This window comes from Dothidotthia symphoricarpi (genome assembly GCF_010015815.1).
Source record: "Dothidotthia symphoricarpi CBS 119687 unplaced genomic scaffold P153scaffold_8, whole genome shotgun sequence".
In the NCBI taxonomy this organism is placed as follows: Eukaryota; Fungi; Ascomycota; class Dothideomycetes; order Pleosporales; family Dothidotthiaceae; genus Dothidotthia; species Dothidotthia symphoricarpi.
In genome coordinates this window covers 765,601-783,191 of record NW_022985015.1, presented here as the reverse complement: position 1 = coordinate 783,191, position 17,591 = coordinate 765,601, and the positions used below count along the sequence as shown (strand labels likewise).

General features: G+C 53.6%; 8 protein-coding genes and 1 non-coding gene across 9 annotated transcripts; 6 read left to right on the top strand and 3 right to left on the bottom strand.

The window, feature by feature from the left end:
- Window positions 1–68: 68 nt before the first annotated feature.
- P153DRAFT_395845 (uncharacterized protein) lies at window positions 69–1,657 on the bottom strand. The gene is made up of 2 exons (XM_033671434.1): window positions 1,077–1,657; window positions 69–1,024 (listed from the first exon to the last, which is right to left on the bottom strand). Exons 1-2 carry the CDS (start codon window positions 1,220–1,222, stop codon window positions 469–471), a joined length of 702 nt encoding a protein of 233 aa, XP_033524819.1. The 5' UTR covers window positions 1,223–1,657; the 3' UTR covers window positions 69–468.
- A 1,270-nt stretch (window positions 1,658–2,927) lies between these two features.
- On the top strand, window positions 2,928–6,425 carry P153DRAFT_375187 (uncharacterized protein; the record flags this gene model as incomplete). Its single annotated transcript, XM_033669567.1, has 6 exons — window positions 2,928–3,046; window positions 3,184–3,941; window positions 4,041–4,683; window positions 4,763–5,048; window positions 5,151–5,562; window positions 5,617–6,425. The coding sequence occupies 6 exons, from the start codon at window positions 2,928–2,930 to the stop codon at window positions 6,423–6,425; spliced, it is 3,027 nt and encodes a 1,008-aa protein (XP_033524818.1).
- A 418-nt stretch (window positions 6,426–6,843) lies between these two features.
- On the top strand, window positions 6,844–8,763 carry P153DRAFT_395843 (uncharacterized protein; the record flags this gene model as incomplete). The annotated part of the gene is made up of 2 exons (XM_033671433.1): window positions 6,844–7,482; window positions 7,537–8,763. Exons 1-2 carry the CDS (start codon window positions 7,063–7,065, stop codon window positions 8,761–8,763), a joined length of 1,647 nt encoding a protein of 548 aa, XP_033524817.1. The 5' UTR covers window positions 6,844–7,062.
- Window positions 8,764–9,191: 428 nt separating this feature from the next.
- On the top strand, window positions 9,192–9,273 carry P153DRAFT_t54. The gene has a single exon. It is a non-coding gene; the product is annotated as a tRNA-Ser (tRNA).
- Window positions 9,274–9,301: 28 nt separating this feature from the next.
- P153DRAFT_422340 (thiolase) lies at window positions 9,302–11,039 on the bottom strand. The gene is made up of 3 exons (XM_033672362.1): window positions 10,775–11,039; window positions 9,911–10,721; window positions 9,302–9,852 (listed from the first exon to the last, which is right to left on the bottom strand). The coding sequence occupies exons 1-3, from the start codon at window positions 10,928–10,930 to the stop codon at window positions 9,515–9,517; spliced, it is 1,305 nt and encodes a 434-aa protein (XP_033524816.1). The 5' UTR covers window positions 10,931–11,039; the 3' UTR covers window positions 9,302–9,514.
- Window positions 11,040–11,152: 113 nt separating this feature from the next.
- Window positions 11,153–11,732, top strand: P153DRAFT_217710 (uncharacterized protein). Its single transcript, XM_033662597.1, has one exon. It carries the CDS (start codon window positions 11,252–11,254, stop codon window positions 11,618–11,620), a length of 369 nt encoding a protein of 122 aa, XP_033524815.1. The 5' UTR covers window positions 11,153–11,251; the 3' UTR covers window positions 11,621–11,732.
- Window positions 11,733–11,980: 248 nt separating this feature from the next.
- On the top strand, window positions 11,981–12,456 carry P153DRAFT_395841 (uncharacterized protein; the record flags this gene model as incomplete). The annotated part of the gene is made up of 1 exon (XM_033671432.1): window positions 11,981–12,456. The coding sequence occupies one exon, from the start codon at window positions 11,981–11,983 to the stop codon at window positions 12,428–12,430; it is 450 nt and encodes a 149-aa protein (XP_033524814.1). The 3' UTR covers window positions 12,431–12,456.
- A 295-nt stretch (window positions 12,457–12,751) lies between these two features.
- P153DRAFT_375184 (uncharacterized protein) lies at window positions 12,752–13,336 on the bottom strand (the record flags this gene model as incomplete). The annotated part of the gene is made up of 1 exon (XM_033669566.1): window positions 12,752–13,336. One exon carries the CDS (start codon window positions 13,334–13,336, stop codon window positions 12,752–12,754), a length of 585 nt encoding a protein of 194 aa, XP_033524813.1.
- A 2,726-nt stretch (window positions 13,337–16,062) lies between these two features.
- P153DRAFT_289290 (TBP-domain-containing protein) lies at window positions 16,063–16,909 on the top strand (the record flags this gene model as incomplete). The annotated part of the gene is made up of 3 exons (XM_033663648.1): window positions 16,063–16,116; window positions 16,171–16,596; window positions 16,646–16,909. The coding sequence occupies 3 exons, from the start codon at window positions 16,063–16,065 to the stop codon at window positions 16,907–16,909; spliced, it is 744 nt and encodes a 247-aa protein (XP_033524812.1).
- Between the last annotated feature and the right edge of the window lie 682 nt (window positions 16,910–17,591).

Sequence of the window (17,591 nt, the reverse complement as noted above, 5' to 3'; positions counted from 1 at the left end):
AGCTGTATATCATGTAAAAGCCTTAGATTCTAGACAAAAGGAAATCTTCATCGAATGTTTGAAAGCTTGTAGATAAACTCAGTCATGTGTAGATGCGACTAATTCAGGGTACATTGCATTGTTATAGCTCGAATAACTTTGACATATTGAAACTAACATGTACGCATATCTCGTATCCCTGATACTGTTTGTCACTAGCATTCTCAGCGGCGGCACTCTTGATGCAGCTCGTCCTGTATTACAAAACTCATCGCTATGCTTGACACTCGGAAAGGGATCTCCTCCAAATGGCCGGGTTTGCAAGTGCAAACACCGGATCGAGCTCTCTTTATATGCTCGATGTTGAGGTAGTCGTGTTTCCGTTGCATGATTATCATGAAGGCAGCTCGCTGTGGCAACGGATGTTCCTCGTTGGCTTCGTGAGTGTTGTGAAGAACAAAGTATGTAATGGTGATCAGACATCGACCTTCAATAAGGATACTGACCCGGAGGTGGTGGAGGGTACCCGCCATACTCGAGTGGCGGTGTAGGCACAGGTGGCGGCATTCTTATCAACCGGGTAACAGCATTATGCATCTCCGGCGGCGGTGCAGAAGAACCTTCCCTTTCCCTGTCCCTCCTTTTCTTCTTTTTCTTTTCCACAGTCACCAAAGAAGGATTCATGTACCCTCTATCCGCATACCCTGCGACAGCAAAGGGGGGCTGCACAACCCTTGGCGACCTGGGGTCAGGCAATTTGAGTTCGACGAGACTGTAGAAATAGTCGAGAATTTCGGGATAGCGGAGTACTGACGTGCGCCAGTCTGCATCGCTTCCTCGCTTCAGTTCGGCCTGTGCTTCTGTGATTTGTGTTTGAAGCTGCGCGACATACATGGGGTGTATCGGTGGATGGCCTGAGTAGCGCATGTAGACGTCGTAGTTCGGCAGCGAGGCGAGGTAGGCGGCGTGTGCATGCTTGCGGATTCCATTTAGACGTTCGAAAGCAGCCAGGATATGTTGACGGGCATTGTTGATGACCCAATTTCTGGAGAGTTGTCAACGTTGTCCTTTGAAAACAGAGTGGAAATAGAGCATACCGTATATCGGCCAATCTCTCATCCATAGCCCGCTGCTCAGCCTGTTTGACAGCAACCTGTAGCCGTTCCGCCTCGCAAGGACATTCAGGATAGGCCGGCGCGTTGCATATGGCGCAATTAGGCGCCGCATCCATATCGGGTACCATTATGAAAGGGCACTCTCGGGCATTCTCACGTCCAGCGTGATCGAGAGAAGGTATACGATGCTGTTTCGGTTGGTTTCAAATTCAAAGCGAAGGTCTGTAGGCGGAGGATGTGATCGAAGGATGTGTGGTTGCCAGGCAAGGCTGGAGAATAAGAGGTGCTCTTGGGATGGTCTTGCAAAGGCGGTGACAGTGTACACGCTGCATGACGACTGTTGTGGATGAGGAGCCTTGGGGATTGGCTAGCTTTGTACTGCTTATGAAATGGGCTGTAGATTGGGCAGATGGGCGATGCGTTGTGAGCTGGCACGTCGCTAACAATAACTGAAGATCCCAACCTCAGCGTGCGCCAAGCATGAGATTCTAGACGTCGCCAGTCTTTGAAAAAAGTGATGCAAATGTTACTCTTGATGCGTCGCCATCTCTGCAGTGAACCGAGTCATTCAGTTTACTATTGCAGTGAGCATCGGTATTGCATGTTTCGTTGGGATTGGCGGAGTCTACCCCGCTTTCTCGCATGATGCTACCCAGTCTCATGATCAGTCAGTGGAGTATGCCACGAACACTTCTTTGGAACCGAGAGAGTCTTAGACGAAGAAGGGGCTGAACGGAAGGACATGCACGATAAACCACAAAAAAACTCCATCAAATGACTGAACATCAGATTCTCATTTGGAGTTGTATCTATGCAAATGTGGAGTTGTGAGTCCAAGCACGATACAGGAATGAAGCGCCTGAAAATCGAATGTATCAGTTTGTGAAGATGAAAATGGTGTCTACTGATGTAGTGACGACTCGTTGTCGTTTCGTTGCAGCTGACGAGATTCTCCTGAATTCAACACCAACGTTGACGTTAAACGTGGCTCAACTCGTTTCTCCGAGCATCAACAGACCAGCGAATCCAGAACTTTTGATGTTCGGTTATCCACGGGTGGAATTCAACACTCGACAGACGTTGTTCATCATTCATGCCAACGTTAACCTCACGCTCCCCTGCAGCCTCCGAGGAACGGCGTCCTCCGCAGCTAGTTCACGAGCCCGTCAAATCCTCGTTGTGGAGCGTACGCGTGGTTTCCAGACGCTGCTCTATGGCTAAATTGCTCGTTTCGCATCGCCTGTCACAGTAGCATTGTTTAGCATCAACCGCTCAGCGTATCTGTTCGACACAGACTCGTTGGCTGCTATGATCGGATTTCAAGAAGCTTGAACAAGACGCCACATCCACCGAATGTTGGTCCAAGACGTCGCTCTCCGCCCATGAACACAGTGAGAGATCCATGCGCGTTATCACATAATTAGCTGTCTAATAGTACATCACAATCAAGCTCGTATCAGCGATGCCTAAACGACATTATGTACTGCCAGGCTTGATGTTGACTCAGCGGATGCAAAAGTACATCCCCAGCGTCAGGCGACCAATCCCTCCGCAATACGGTCCACTAAACTAGTCCTAGATTTGACGCGCCCTTCGACTTGACATTTTGTCCCAATCGAGCAATTAGCGTCCTCCGATCTGACATCTTTTCTTAGACTGCATATGTTTTGCCCAGACGTCTTCAGTATTTCTTACATATGAACTTTTCTTTCGCGCCTTATTGTCAATTCTGTTGCCATCTCCTCCCGACAGGGCGTACTTGTCTCTCAAAACTTGAGCCGAGTTGGCGGTTCTTTCAATCTCTTGACGCGTGGCTGAAGCCAAACCGCCAGGATGACACATCCAAACCCTGCCTCCGATATAGCACAATTCTTCGATTTCGGAGCAGCAGCCATGCCGGATATTTCACAGGAGACATCTCAACCCAATTTGGCTACTGGTTTAAGTGAGGGGTAAGTGAAGCCATCTCATCTGATTTCTTCCGGCATATCGTACATCGTCATTCGACAATGGCAATAAGCTATTATACTCTGCAACTCAAGAACCCCAGAACATGTTGCATTAGACTCAGTCTAACAAGATGACTCAGCTACCATATCCAAGACGATATCGAAGGTCTCATACACACCAACATTATCCAACCAGCTGGCATAGACTTTAACACCGACTTCTCCAGCTGGCTACCCAGATATCAGAAGCCAACTCATGCTTGTGACTACTGCCGGTCCAAAAGTCTTGAGTGTTTTATCTACAACAACGATGAGCCAAGACAAGGACAAGCAGGGTGCTCGCCCTGCAACGCCTTGTTTCGACCATGTAGCTTCAACATGCCTCAGAGTATGCCAGCTCGGAGGCAAAGAACTGCTCTTGACACATTGGATGTCGTGGCTGAAAATGACGTACGACAACTTGGTGGGTTTACTGGCCGAAAGCAGTTGCGGTCACTAGGTCATCTGGGTCCCATAGAAGATGACCCTCACGGAGAGCAAGGCCTTAAGAAAGGAGCTGCTGTTGTTCGCTTCCCACGAACGGCCGTCAAAGTCCTGAAAGATTGGATTGTACAACATACCGACAACCCTTACCCAAACGATGAGGAGAAAGAAGTATTGATAAAGCAAACGGGTCTCTCCCTGGGCCAGATCTCTAACTGGATGGCGAACACTCGGCGCAGGCAGAAATCCAAGCGGAGCGCGTCTCCAAGTATTCGGCCATCAACTGAAGCTATCAACATTCCGCCTGGCAGAACATGGGAGTCCCTTAGTACGTATCCCACTCCGAAGTCTACCAAGTTTCATATATCTATGGTATCTGGCAGCGCCGGAAGGTTCACAACCTTTCGTGTTAACCGTCAAGACCAACATGTTACTTGCGAACAAGACTCGGGAAGCAACACCTTAGAGGTGCCCGTGATGCAGCAGCAGAACTGTTTCGGTTAACTCGCAACAGATCCCTTCGAAAGATGGAAGCACTCTCCTCCAGAAAACGAGCCGGCGCCTATGGTAGCCATTGCACAGGCCGTCGACGCTTTTGACCCACCAGAACCCCCAAGCTCCAGCAGTAGCTACCGAAAAGATGCCTCCAACGACAGCACTGGCAGCTTCTCGGTGTTCAAAGCGCCTTCGGTATCCTCATTGGAAACTGGCTTCACGAACATGTCGTCTGGATCCCTTGGATCTCGCAACTCCGCTTACTCTCACGGCTCACGACACTCGCTTGGCTCAATGAATAGTTTGAAGTCAAAGGAGAGGCGTAGGCGACGACAATTTGCGACTCGAGTACCGAATGCAGATTCGAAAGATGGTTCGAGACTGTTCCAGTGCACGTTTTGTACAGATCGATTCAAATCCAAGTATGACTGGGCGCGACATGAGAAGAGTCTCCACTTGTCGCTCGAAAAATGGATTTGCGCACCACTAGGCGAAGTTATCACGGATGCAGCGACTGGAAAACGTAGATGTGTGTACTGTGATACACTAGATCCTACCGACGAGCACCTAGCTACGCACAACCACAGCGCGTGTTGCGAAAAGGGCTTGGACTCCCGAACCTTCTACCGCAAAGACCACCTGAGGCAACATCTGCGACTGATGTAAGTGATTTCTATAGCCGACCGAGTCTGTCTTTGGGTCGGAGCTTCTTCACTTCATATCAATACTAACATTCAATAGGCACGGTTGTAAGATGACCACCGGCATGGACTCCTGGAAGTCCGAAGCACAGTACATCAAATCTCGATGCGGTTTTTGCAAAATGAGCTTCGACAAGTGGCAGGATCGAGTGGATCACCTGGCAAAAGAATTTCGCAGCGGCGCCAGCATGAAGGACTGGAGGGGTTGTCGAGGTCTGGACTGCCACGTAGCTATTCACGTCACCAACGCCATGCCCCCATACCTCATCGCCAATGAGAGCAAATCGCCCTTTCCGTTTTCCGCCAGCAATTCGGCAAGTATGAAGGTGAGTGTCTAGTCCTATCAGAGCGCATCTTGTTGGCTACAACCGAGTTTCCCCCAACAAGATTGCTTGGACACAGGTGATAGTAGGCTGACCAGAGTACAGCAGCGCAACGCTAATCTCGAGGCTGTGGACCTGGAGTATCTACTTCCCACAAACACCTTCCGTCCAACAACGTATGCGTCTCATGACAATCGAGCCGATGGATCCTCAAGCACATCAACTGGTCTGCAAAACACAACCCCTCAAAGCCGTTTGTCCCGATCCGAGTCGCCAAACGACAACCCAAACGCTACCTGTTGGGAGATCCTCACACTCCGCCTAGGACGATTTGCTCGTCAGCACATCGAAAAGCATGGCGCGGACACACTCACCGATGAGATGTTGCAGCGAGAAGCTCGTCACATTTTGTACAACGAGCCAGATGACCTCTGGAACCAGACTGCAGCCGACAACGCCGAATGGCTCGGTCTATTCAAGAAAGCCCACGGCATTGACTCAAAAGCACAAGCAACAGGTACGTCAACATCAAATCCCAGGAAACATGGACACCAACTGACCCAACTCATAGCCATCAACTCTTACCATGAGGTGAGCGAGGATCTGGGCGTGAACTCAAACAGACTCCTCGACCCAGCGTTCTTCGACTGCCTCGACCTGAGCCAAACCGACCCAGCACGCGCCCTAGCCTTCGAATTCTCCCTATCCGGCACAACCAACATGATCGACCACGCGCGCGAGCTCTCCTCAGGCCACCAGTCCCCGCTCCATATACCCAGCCTACGCGGCTCAAACTCCACATCCCCCATAACCCCCGCATCCCGTACCTCATCCGCCGTCCAAGCAGGCCTGCTCGACCTCCACGCCCCAATCTCCGAGCTCGGCTGCTCAGACATCCCAGGCGAGCCCTGCTACGGCGAGAACGGGGAGGCGGGGTTCTCCATCCGCCGCGGCTGCTCCATGCAGAAGGATCGGTACTGGCTCAATGCGTCGACGGCACATATGCTGCCTTCAACTACGTCTACTGTGTCTCCTGATCACACTTCTACCTCCACTACCCACCAGTCGTTCCTGGACTCCTTCATGGCTTCCATCGCTGAGACGCCGTGCTCGAAGGCGGGCGCCTCGATTCACCTCCCCACTTGGGATCAGCTGCCTGCTGAGTTTCAGAACCCGGGGTCGAGCGCGGGATATGTGTCGATGGTTCCTCTGGCTGAGGCGGGCGCGGATGCGCTGGGTGGAGATTTGAGTATGGGGGTGAGTGGTGCGCAGGATATGCCATGGGATGAGGGCGAGTTGATGGACTTTGATATGGATTTTAATATGGAGTTGGATGGGGATGGCGAGGTGGGCGCTGGGGTGCTGGGGATGGGTATGTGATGGATGTTTTGAGTCGGGAATGGAGGGGGCTGTTTGAGTGTGATTGAGATGGGAGGCGGGCTGGAGGCGTTTTCATGGTGTGGTTGGGTTTTACTGTCTCTCTTCGTTTGGGTCTTGTGGTTGGATTGGTGTCTTGGGAAGTGGTGCAGCACGTATATATTGGCATTTCAATGATGATTACGGCTCGGTATTTACGAGAACTCCGCAAAATGATAGCCGATATGTGCAATACATTGAGGCTACATTTGTTGATGAGGAGCTTGATTAAAGCAAATTCACACTCATGGTTGGTCAAGTAATGGGGAAGTTGTTTGGTGGAAGGGGCGACGCACGTGGTACCTGCCAAGCATCGGCAGTCGGCGATGATGCGTGAGCCCTGCGCAAGTGATGGTCTGGCTGTGGATGGTCGGGCAAGTCGCAAACCCTCAAGCAGCACACTTCACCCTGCCACATGTCGTAGCCGCTGTATCGACGCACTCAGGCAGACGAAGCTCGCTGGCTTCTTGACATTGAACGTTGGGTATTTTACAGTCACGACAGCATTCATCGACGCCTGGACTCAAACGGAGCATTCGAGCCTGTCTTGCCCATTCCACACCCAGCACCTCCCTCTGCTATACACCCCACACCCCCAAGCATGGTGCGAAACGGCAGCCCGTCGCCGGCGGACAAGTTCCCGCTCGGGCACTCGGCCGTCTCTCCACAGCCGCAGCCGTCGAAGCGGGACAAGCGGCGCAACATGCTGGCCGAGAAGCTGTCCGACATGGTGGCTTCCTTCTCCGACAACAGAGACAGCCACTACCGGGCGCAGCTGCACGCGCTGCAGGCCGACATCAACCTCATCATGAAGGCAGACCCGTATGCGAACAAGCCGCTCGACGACGGCGGCGAGGAGGCCTCGGAGCTCATCGCGCAGATCATGGGCACCTCGGCCGTCCCGACTGCCCCCAGCGCGGGCACCGACTACATTGCCCAGTGCGGCAAGCACTACTCGCGCTTTGTCGATGCCGTCAACGACGCCATGGAGGAGCGCGACTACAACCTGACCATGCTCTTTGTACGCCTCTTCTTTCTCATACGCACCGCCACAGCTAACCCTTGACCCGCACAGAACAAGCACGAAAACACAAAGAACGAGATCGAGAACGCGCACTTCTACAAGGTCCAGATCGCCGAGGAAGAGCACAAGCTGCTCGCAGCCACGATCCGCGAGCGCCTCATTGCCAGCATACAGCAACGGACAAGCCGCCTGAAGCGCGAGAAGGAGCAGCTGGACCTCTCCGACAGCAACGCCATGCTGCTCCACCCCAACCAGTTCAGCATTGGCAACCCGGCCAGCCCCGGCGGACCCCAGGCGCCTCGCAAGACCAGGCGGACGGGCCACAAGTTTGGGGACGCCGAGGATCTGGCCGCCAATGCAGAGAACAAGCGCAAGAGGAAGCTTTTCGAGGAGAACGAAAACGAGTCGCCAGGCCCCTCTGGCCGCAACATAGAGATGGGCATTGGCTCGCCCTTCCGCGAAGCAAAAGCGCGCACCGTCCACGCGCAGTTCGAGTCTTCCGCCTACTCGCTCGAGCGCCTCTTCACCGAGAAGGAGCTGAACATGGCCATGAACCAGGCCACGACAGCCGCCTCGCACTTCTTCGCCAAGATGAAGAACGCCGAGCCCACGCACCACGAACCCCTCTCCAACGGCACAAACGGCGACCACGCGTCCGAAAACGGCGACACAGCAGACCCAGACCAGTCCTCGGACGACATCCCCGGCGCCTCAGACATGGCCCGCACCGCATCCTCCAACCCCCACGCGACCCGCGGCGCCACCCGCTCAGCCCTAAACCCCTCCGCCATCATAAACGGCCACGTCCCCTTCATCTTCAACGCACCCTTCATCCTCGACGCGAAAATCTTCCAAAAAGCAAACGCGCAGGCCCCGCCCCCGCCCCCCCTCTCCGCTCAAGACGTAGAGCAGGACCTCAAGCTCATGCTCAGAGGCGCAGACCCCGACGACGAACTCAACGAGAAATTACTACAAGCGGCTGTCAACCCCGTCAAGGCCCGCGACTTCCAGGTCCAGCCCCCCGGCTTCGTCGAGCCCGTTAATGAGATCACAAGCCACGTCCGCGCCGTGGTCCCGCATCTTGAGGTCGGCATGCAGGGCCTGGGCGGCGTGGCGATGAGCGCGCAGAGTAGCGCCGCCGGGTGGAGCGATAGGGGCGAGTATACGCCTGTTAGCAGACTCGCCGAGAGCGCGAATGGACATGGGGGTGGTGTGCCTATGGCGCGGACGGCGAGCGGGAGTGGACGTGGGCGCGGGAGGGGGAGGGGTGGTGCGTAGACGGTGGGTGGGGGTGTTGTCTTGGTGCGTGCTGGCTTTTATACCCTTGGCGTTTTTCTGTAGGTCATGGATTGGGTTGGGTTTTGGTTTGGGGGATTGTTGGCCTTCTGGGCTTTTCATGTCATATCTTGCTTGCATTTATATCACTGTTGGCGTTGAGGAGGGGGGTTTTGTACCTGGATTGGATAGTTGGGAAGGGGCTCAGCTCAGCGCATCTAGACAATGCATCGATTGCTATCTCTCTTTCCTGAAGTCTGCGTGTATGAGTCTATGTCTGTGTATATCACCCCCAGCCATCCCAACACCATTCCCAAGATCGACCCCAATCGGAACTCTCACAATGTACATTCTCGCGTCTTGAATGTTTCTTGATCGATATGGCATGAATATAACTTTTACAAATTGATAGACTAACATCCAACGAGTAAGGCGTGATGGCAGAGTGGTCTAATGCGCAAGACTTGAAATCTTGTTCCCTAGGGAGCGCAGGTTCGAACCCTGCTCACGTCGTTCTTTTTTGTCTTCACATTCTCATATTACCAGCCATCGTGATATATCTTTTGCTTTTGTTTTTGCCTATCAAGAAGTGCGGTACCATCCATCATATATCTTTGGTTTTGGAAATGGTTTGTGGGGAACGGGAAACAGCAATATAAATCACAAGCCATACATGCATTCAACCCAAATTCCATTGCAAAGCGCTTGAATTCAAACTTTTATGACCTACATCCTTACCCCCTCACTTCCTCACTCACAATTGATCCACACCCACCCTCTGCACCACAATCCCCGTCGCCGCCCCCCCACCATTACATATCACCGCGGCACCATACTGCCCCACCTCCAACTGATGCAGCAGCGTAACCAAGATCCTACTCCCGGAGCTACCAAGCGCGTGTCCAAGGGCAATAGCACCTCCCCTGGGGTTAACTTTTGCGTCTTCGAGGCCGAGGATCTTGGCGTTCGCTTTTATGACTGCGGCGAAGGCTTCGTTGAATTCCCAGATTGCGATGTCGGTTTTTGAGAGGGAGGATTGGGCGAGCAGTTTGTGGACTACGGAGGAGGGGGCGGTGGGGAAATCTATTGGGTCTGTATTTGGGGGGTGGTTAGTGCGGTGGTGGTGGTTGGAGGGGGATGGGAGACGTACCGATCGCGGCGTCGGCGTAGGTTATGATTTTAGCCAGGACGCGACTTTCCTTCCCGTATTGCTGTGCGATTTCCTTACTTCCTAGGACGAGAGCCGATGCGCCGTCGCTAAGGGGCGAGCTGTTTGCCGCTGTGACGGTTCCGTCGGGACCTTTTTCAAACGCGGGTTTCAGCGTGGAGATCTTGTCTAGCTTGAGTTTATTGTACTGCTCGTCTTCTGTGATGAGGATGTCGCCCTTGCGCGACTTGACTGTGACGGGTACAATCTCGTCTTTGAATAGCCCGTCTTTATACGCTTGCTGCGCGCGCTTGTACGTCGCAATCGCGTAGTCGTCCTGCTCCTGCCGTGTGAGACTGTACTTCTTCGCCGTGTGCTCCGCGCAGTTGCCCATGTGGATCTGGTTGTATACGTCCCACAGGCCGTCTGCGATGAGGCCGTCTTGCAGTTTCTGGTGGCCGAATGCGGGCTGTTGGCTGGCGCGGTTCATGTAGTAGGGCACGCGCGTCATGTTCTCCATGCCGCCGGCGACCTGGGCGTCGGCGTGGCCGAGCTGGATGTTCGCGGCGGCGATGTTGACGGCTTTCAGGCCCGAGGCGCATACTTTGTTTATGGTGGTGGCTTCGATGGTGGTGGGGAGGCCGGCGAAGATGGCGGCTTGTCGTGCGGGGGCTTGTCCAACGCCTGCGCCTAGCACGTTGCCCATGTAGACTGCGTCGATGGAGGATACGGGGACTTTTGACTTTTCGAGGGCGTCTTTGATGGCCGTGGCGCCGAGTTGGGTTGCGGATACGGTTGTGAAGTTGCCGTTGAACTGTTCTTGGATTAATATCTGTGTGTGTACAGGATGAAGAAGGGGTGATCTACCACCGCGGTCGGTGTCCGACTTGCACTCAAAATGTACGCATCTCTGATCTCCTTCCGCTGAGCTGTGGAGCTGCTAAACTGCCTCTGAATGCTCGCAAGGCGCTGCTGCGGCCGCGAAGCCATCTTGAACGATGTGCGGAGAGCTGCTGACGACATGATTTAATACACAGAGAGGGAAAAAACGGCCAGAATGTGGAAATACAGAGAAGAGCAAGTCGATGAATAATTATCACATGGCGGCGACTTTCCCGCAGCCTCGAAAGCTTCATGCCTGACGATCCGTTCCTCCTCCACATTTCCGAAGGGGCCGAGGTTTAAGTTAGCGGCATCAAACGGCTTAAGGCCGGGGATCCGCAGCTCGTCCGCGGGGTCAAGCCTCCTCCACATAAGCTGTTTTTACTTTGGAGTACAGTGCATTCCTCTTATTTCGTTGACGCTTAAGATAGGGTTGGTAAACGCGAGCACAACTGTTCGAACATGAGCCATCACAAAGACGTCACCAGCAGAGCTCCCGGTCTGGCCCACTGCGTAACCATCAGTCCTGCAACGACACGAACACAGTCACCCTCGACAAGCCCATCACACCTCCCCCATCTCACACCAGCCCTGCCTCCCCCATCACAAAAGTATCAGCAACCCAGATCCCATCTCTCCTCACCGGTCCAACCATCCCACCTGACCACCCCTTCTCATCAAAGCCCCATCCATCTCTTTTCCTCGCCCATCTCATTCGCTCCCACCGTTTCCCAAAAACCTATACTCGCGGGTGCAACAAGGGCGATTTGTGCCTGCGTCCCCCCGTCCCACAGCAGCAGATGGCTGCAGGTCCCTGTATCACGCACATGAGCAGCCCTCGACCTTCTCGGCAGACTTTGTGGCTATGCCCGCTGTTAAAGGCGAGGAGACGGAAGTGATGGTGCACGTGTAGCAGGTAGGTGAGTGGACGTGTTACGTGTGTGATGGGATGGATGCGGTGTGTGTCTATTGCACAGATCACTTTTCGATATTGGTTAGCTTTGGGTGTGGATGGCATGAGGGAGGGACAGGGAGATGTAATGGAGTGAAATGAGATGGCGTATAAAAGTGTCGTTGAGCCGCGTTGTTTTGAATATACAGACTCATCACCACGTTTAAGTTTAAGTTCAAGCTCAAGTTCACAACCACAACTTCATCAACAAAACCCACCAAACACCCAAACCCCACAAAATGCGTCTCTCAACCCTCCTCCCCACCCTCGCCCTCGCCCTCCCCTCCACCGCCTACCCCTTCGCAATCCTCCACAACCTCTGCCCCTTCCCCATCTACCTGACCTCCTCGGGCGTCCCCGCCCCGCCCACCCTCCTCCCCCCACTCGCCTACCACCTCGAAGAGCAGTACTTCTCCGGCACGGGCACGGCCATAAAAATCACCCAGACGCCCGACGGCCTGTACACGGGCGCGCCCACGCTGCACTTCTCGTACACGTACACGGCTGGCGTGAGCGTGTATTACGACCTGAGTTCGCACGGGGGCTTTGACTTTGAGGGCTGGACGCTGGTGTTGGGCGGCGGGAAGGAGGATGTGGTGGAGGTTGTGTGGGAGGGTGAGGAGGAGGAACAGAGGACGGAGGTTTATTGGGGGGAGACGGATTTGGTGCTTACGCTTTGTCAGGAGTAGGTGGGGTGATGGTTGGGCAAGGGAGGGGAGGAGGGTTTGGTCACTGGTGTGGGTTTATGTGGTGGGCTTATGTGGAGTGGATCGATGTTTGGGTTCGTGTTTGTTGTAATTAGCTACAATGTATGTGTATGCTGCAGATTGGCAAGATAATGCTCCTTCGTTGTCTCGATGTTCGATGTTGACAGATCTGTGATGCAGTCAGATCCAGTTCCCGAAGTGTTCGCACCATATCGTAAACGTACTGCCTCCCATATACGCAGCCCTTCTCATGAAAGCGCTTGTTTCCTCTCCAGCTTGTCTTCCTGCAGTCTCGATCCTCACTCACTTCCTATCATCCTCCTCAACATCCATCACCCCAAAGTCACCCTCATCGTCATCATCATCATCCTCCCCATCCCAACCCATCTCATCCCCACTCTCCAGAAAGTCCTCCCCAGAGAGCGTGAACCCCGCACTCTTCACCCGCCCATCCTGAACCCTCAACCTCTCCCTCTCTAGCTCTCCCAGGTGCCTCAGCCTCTCTCCCTCCACCTCACCCTTAGCAACAATCCGCGCAACCGCCGCCAACACCCTACGCTGACCATACCGCGGACCCAGTATCTCCAACACATCAGCGACATCCTGGTCCGTGATCGCATTGCCAGAGGCGGAGAAGAGCATGCGCTTGCACGTCGGGCAAGAGTTTCCGACATCGAGCCACGCGGAGAGACACTCGAGGCCGTGGATGTGGCCGCAGGCGACGATGCGGACGGCGCGGTGGGACTTGGTTGGGTGGGCGGTGTGTGGAGGTGTGAGGGCGAGGGGCCGCGTGCAGATGGTGCAGTCTTGGGAGAGGTGGGCGTGCGAGGGTTGGAGGTGCTCGAGCCCCAGGCTTGTGAGGGCTTCTTTGCTGGCGAAGACTGTCATGTTGGTGGTGGTTGGTGTGGTGTGTCGGTGTGGGCTGGATGAGGTGGTAGGTTAGTGGGTTGCGCGAGAGAGGTTCTACAGAGCTGTTGTGAGGCGATGTCTTGTAGTGGTTGATGAAGCAGCGCACGGTCGTTGTCGTTGGTGAGAGTGAGACGTATTTGAGAAAAGCTAAACGAGCAGCAAGTAGGAGAGTTATAGTTTCGAATGCAAACACAGGTAAAGTGAGAAAGGCTTTGGTATTGGCTGAGACAGAAGTTGAACTGCCGTTACCATGGTTTGTGTCTCTGTCAACCATGGTTCAAACAAATACTGCCTTCGTCTAACCAATCCCTTCAACAGAGTTGTCAGCTGAGATGGAAGTTCTGGATAATTCGGCACTGACTCGCTCTTTCTGGACCGAATGGAAGGTGCACTTCCTCTGAGCCTCCTCTTCCCAGTGACGTCTTGAAAATTTAACGAAACAGACTGCACTGGGTGTGCACTTACTCCCTAAGTCCGCCACGATGGACTAGTCAAGACAACGAACATGCTCCCGTCACGACGGTATGATATGGACGAGGACAGTATCAAAGCGTACTGATGGTACAGCCAAGTGTAGAAGAAAGTATGATTTGCATGCACGTCTGGACGACAGACGGGCAACGCTGACCAGAGACGCAAAGCTCCACGTGTGAAGTGCATCATTTTTGTAGCATAAAAAACTATGTGCCCCACATTAGGCATGCTTTCACCTATCATCATATTGTTGTAAGGTCACTTCAGTCACAGAAACGAATAGATCGTAACTAGGCAAAGTAGGGAGACCGCGAATTACAAAAACTAGGCGTCGACGTTAAATTCAGTCTGATATCGTGTTCTGGGGTTTAGAAACGAGGTATTGGTTATAGAGAAGTAGAGCATAGCCTGTATTACGCATGACTAGAAATATGGCCGAATGAGAGATCACAAAGGTTGCATGTTCACCGAGAGCGAAATTCGGATGCGAGTTGTGACTAAGAGAAGAGACTGGACAAACTAGCCTTGCAAACGTCAGGCTGAGGTGATGGGGAAAAAGTAGCTCGAAAAAAACATCTGCCTGCAACTTACGAATTAAAATTTCTACCAGACGACAACTGAACAATTTTACGAGAAAAATACACCTACTTAGCTGCACACGGGTCGTAACCTACTCACTCACCAAACATGCCTTACGAGCTGTAGGCTGCCACTCACTGTTTGCAGCCACAATATCACGGGCGTAACAACCGACAGCGCCAAACTTGTGAGATCCCACGACGAGTGGAGAGAGATGATTCGGCTGTCTACCCCAGCCTGCAAAGGCATGTGTAACGGCTCTCACCGGAAAAGAAGGTGTGTCGTCTGCAAGCTCTGAGTCATTCGGCTGGTGGCGAATAGCATCCGACCACAGCAAACCATGGAACCAACACAGGCTACGCCGACCAAGCCCGAGACGCGCAACCACTACTTGACTGCTGTTCTCGTGTCTGTTCGTGAGTTTCTTTCACGTTTGCTCTTTTCCTTGTTGTTTTGTCTCGCGAAATTGCAGGGGTGCGTATTTAACACAACGCCGGAAGCGTGCAGGCTGATGCACAGCGTCTCTGCACGCATTCCAGGGCGGCAACAGGTGTGCATTCCCAGCTCCAGCAAAATTCTCGAACGGAAGTCGCGATGAAATCTCCTTTGTCGTTTCTTGCTATCCAGTGGTGTGTCGCAGCAGGTGAGGCGATAGGCGATAAGGTGACTGGTCGCAGCCTGTATTCGCTAGGTCCGGGCCCCGGCGTCATCGCTGGTAATAATGGAAGGCACGGCCGACGTGTGCACACTCAATAACGCGACAACACCATCGATGCACGCGTCCCCGTCGAGCACGAAGGTGCGGTGAGTGCGACAGAGGCCGCTGTCACCGCCTCTTCAAGGCCCAGACGTCGTGGAGGTCGAGGTGAAGCTGCAAAGTGAAAGGAGTCGTGCGTGCGGAACCCCTTTTACTTGCGCAGAAACTTCTCGCTACAAGCAGCGGGGCGTGCTAAGCCACATATGTGACACCTAGCGTGACACTAGTGTCGACAGGCCAGCCCGACGGCCAGACCGCGCGCATATAAATACCTGGCCGCCCCGCGTATTTTTCAGCCGGCTTCCGCAACAGCATCACAGCTCGGCCGCCCTCAACCTTTCCGCACCCACCCCGACCGCAGCACAGAAGCTACTGTACTTCATCTGCGCGCTCTCTAATACTGCGACTGGAAAATAACCCCGTGCAAAGCCGCGCATCTACACTCTCTCACAGGTCGAATCGGTGTTTTGCGATCGGCGCTAGGCATATCACGTTTGCGACAGCCGCAATACGAGCAGCCCCATCTCCAGGTGCATATCCCGACTCTCACCACCAAAGGCTTGCAGGCATCGCTTTTGGTCTCTACCACCACATATTAACTCGTTGCTGTCGTCGCCGGCTGCATCGGGCTCCTCCATAAAAAAAAACTTGTCAGCGTTTGCGAGGGACACATTCGATTGTAGCTCTCCTGCGTCCGGTACGGTCCTCACCTGCCCCCAACAAGACCTCTACGGCGTCGACCGACTCGCTCCATCTGCGCGATCTCGTAGTCCGCCCGGCTTGACCGTCGCTGCTGTCCGAGCCAAAGTCTGACTTGTGTAGTCTGTCAAGAAAATATCTTCCGTCTTCATCTCGAGCTCATTACTCGGGACCCCATCCTCAGATAGCATCAATCATGGATCCTTCTTCTCTCAACTCGCATCCGTCCACCGCCGCCCAGGCCAAGACGGTAAGCTATGGTGATACTTGCATGTCTTCAAGTCGTTCTAACCTTCTCTCCTAGTTCGTGGCTCCGGGCTCTCTCGCGTATCCTAATGGCGTGGACCTGACCCCACCGACCTCGGAGAAGAACACTCAGCAGGTACCAGACAACGCGAATGGTGTTGCGACCCCTGCGGCTACCCCCGATACCCAGAATGGCCAAGTCCCCTCTGGTATTGTGCCTACTCTTCAGAACATCGTCGCTACTGTCAACCTGTCCGCTCGCCTCGACCTCAAGACTATCGCTCTGCACGCCCGAAACGCTGAATACAACCCCAAGCGTTTTGCTGCTGTTATCATGCGTATTCGAGAGCCCAAGACGACAGCTTTGGTCTTCGCAAGTGGAAAGATGGTTGTGACTGGTGCCAAGTCTGAAGACGATAGCCGTCTCGCTTCCCGCAAATACGCGCGGATTATCCAGAAGCTGGGGTTCAACGCCAAGTTCACCGTATGTTGCGCCGGACTTACTGTCCTTGGCCATGGCTAACAGCGCACAGGACTTCAAGATCCAGAACATCGTTGGCTCCTGCGACATCAAGTTCCCCATTCGCTTGGAGGGTCTTGCCAGTCGCCATCACACTTTCTCGTCGTATGAGCCTGAGCTGTTCCCTGGTCTAATCTACCGCATGATGAAGCCCAAAATCGTCTTGCTCATCTTCGTCAGTGGCAAGATTGTCCTCACGGGCGCCAAGGTTCGCGAGGAGATCTACCAGGCCTTTGAACTCATCTACCCAGTCTTGTCAGACTTCCGCAAGTCCTGAACGCTTCTTTATTGGCGGCTTGACATCTCGAGTGACGATGAGCCTTTGGACGCGCTTCATTGACGTGCCAGGCTTTGATTCGAACTCACTTTCTCTATACATTTTCATCTTTGCGGCATTGCATGGCGTTACGGTGGGCGGTTATGTCTCTTTTTTTCTCCAAAATCCTTCCAACTACCCCTAGACATTTGCAGGGCGCCTCCGCCTCCAGTAATTATGTTCTTGGAGGTCTTATGATGTGTTTCTCGTCTCTATTTTCTTTTAGCGGGTACGATTACGTCGACGAGAATGGACGCGTGTGGGGATGAACCAAGATTGATCAAAGCAGTGGTGGGCGTGATGGCGCGTCGGTGCGGGTGTGAAAGCCCTGCACGGAGAAGCTCATAGTGGCGGCCGACGAGATGCCAGAGTTTCTCGTGGATTGAGCTCTCCAGTAAGCAGCCTATCGTGGGCTATCTACGATCTACTCGTTGAGCGGAGTGGACTAGACAGTAATATATCACGATATCAAACTATGATATTTCCTCTATATTTTTGACTGTGATGATCTGTAATCTCAACAGCAGGGTCGAGGCCTACCGCTGAGTGTGAAGCGAGATTCGAGGACGTCGATACAAACTCGTGGGTCGTGCGTGCATGCGTCAGTCTGCGTGGGCCGATGTCTAGCGCCTGCCGGGTCCTC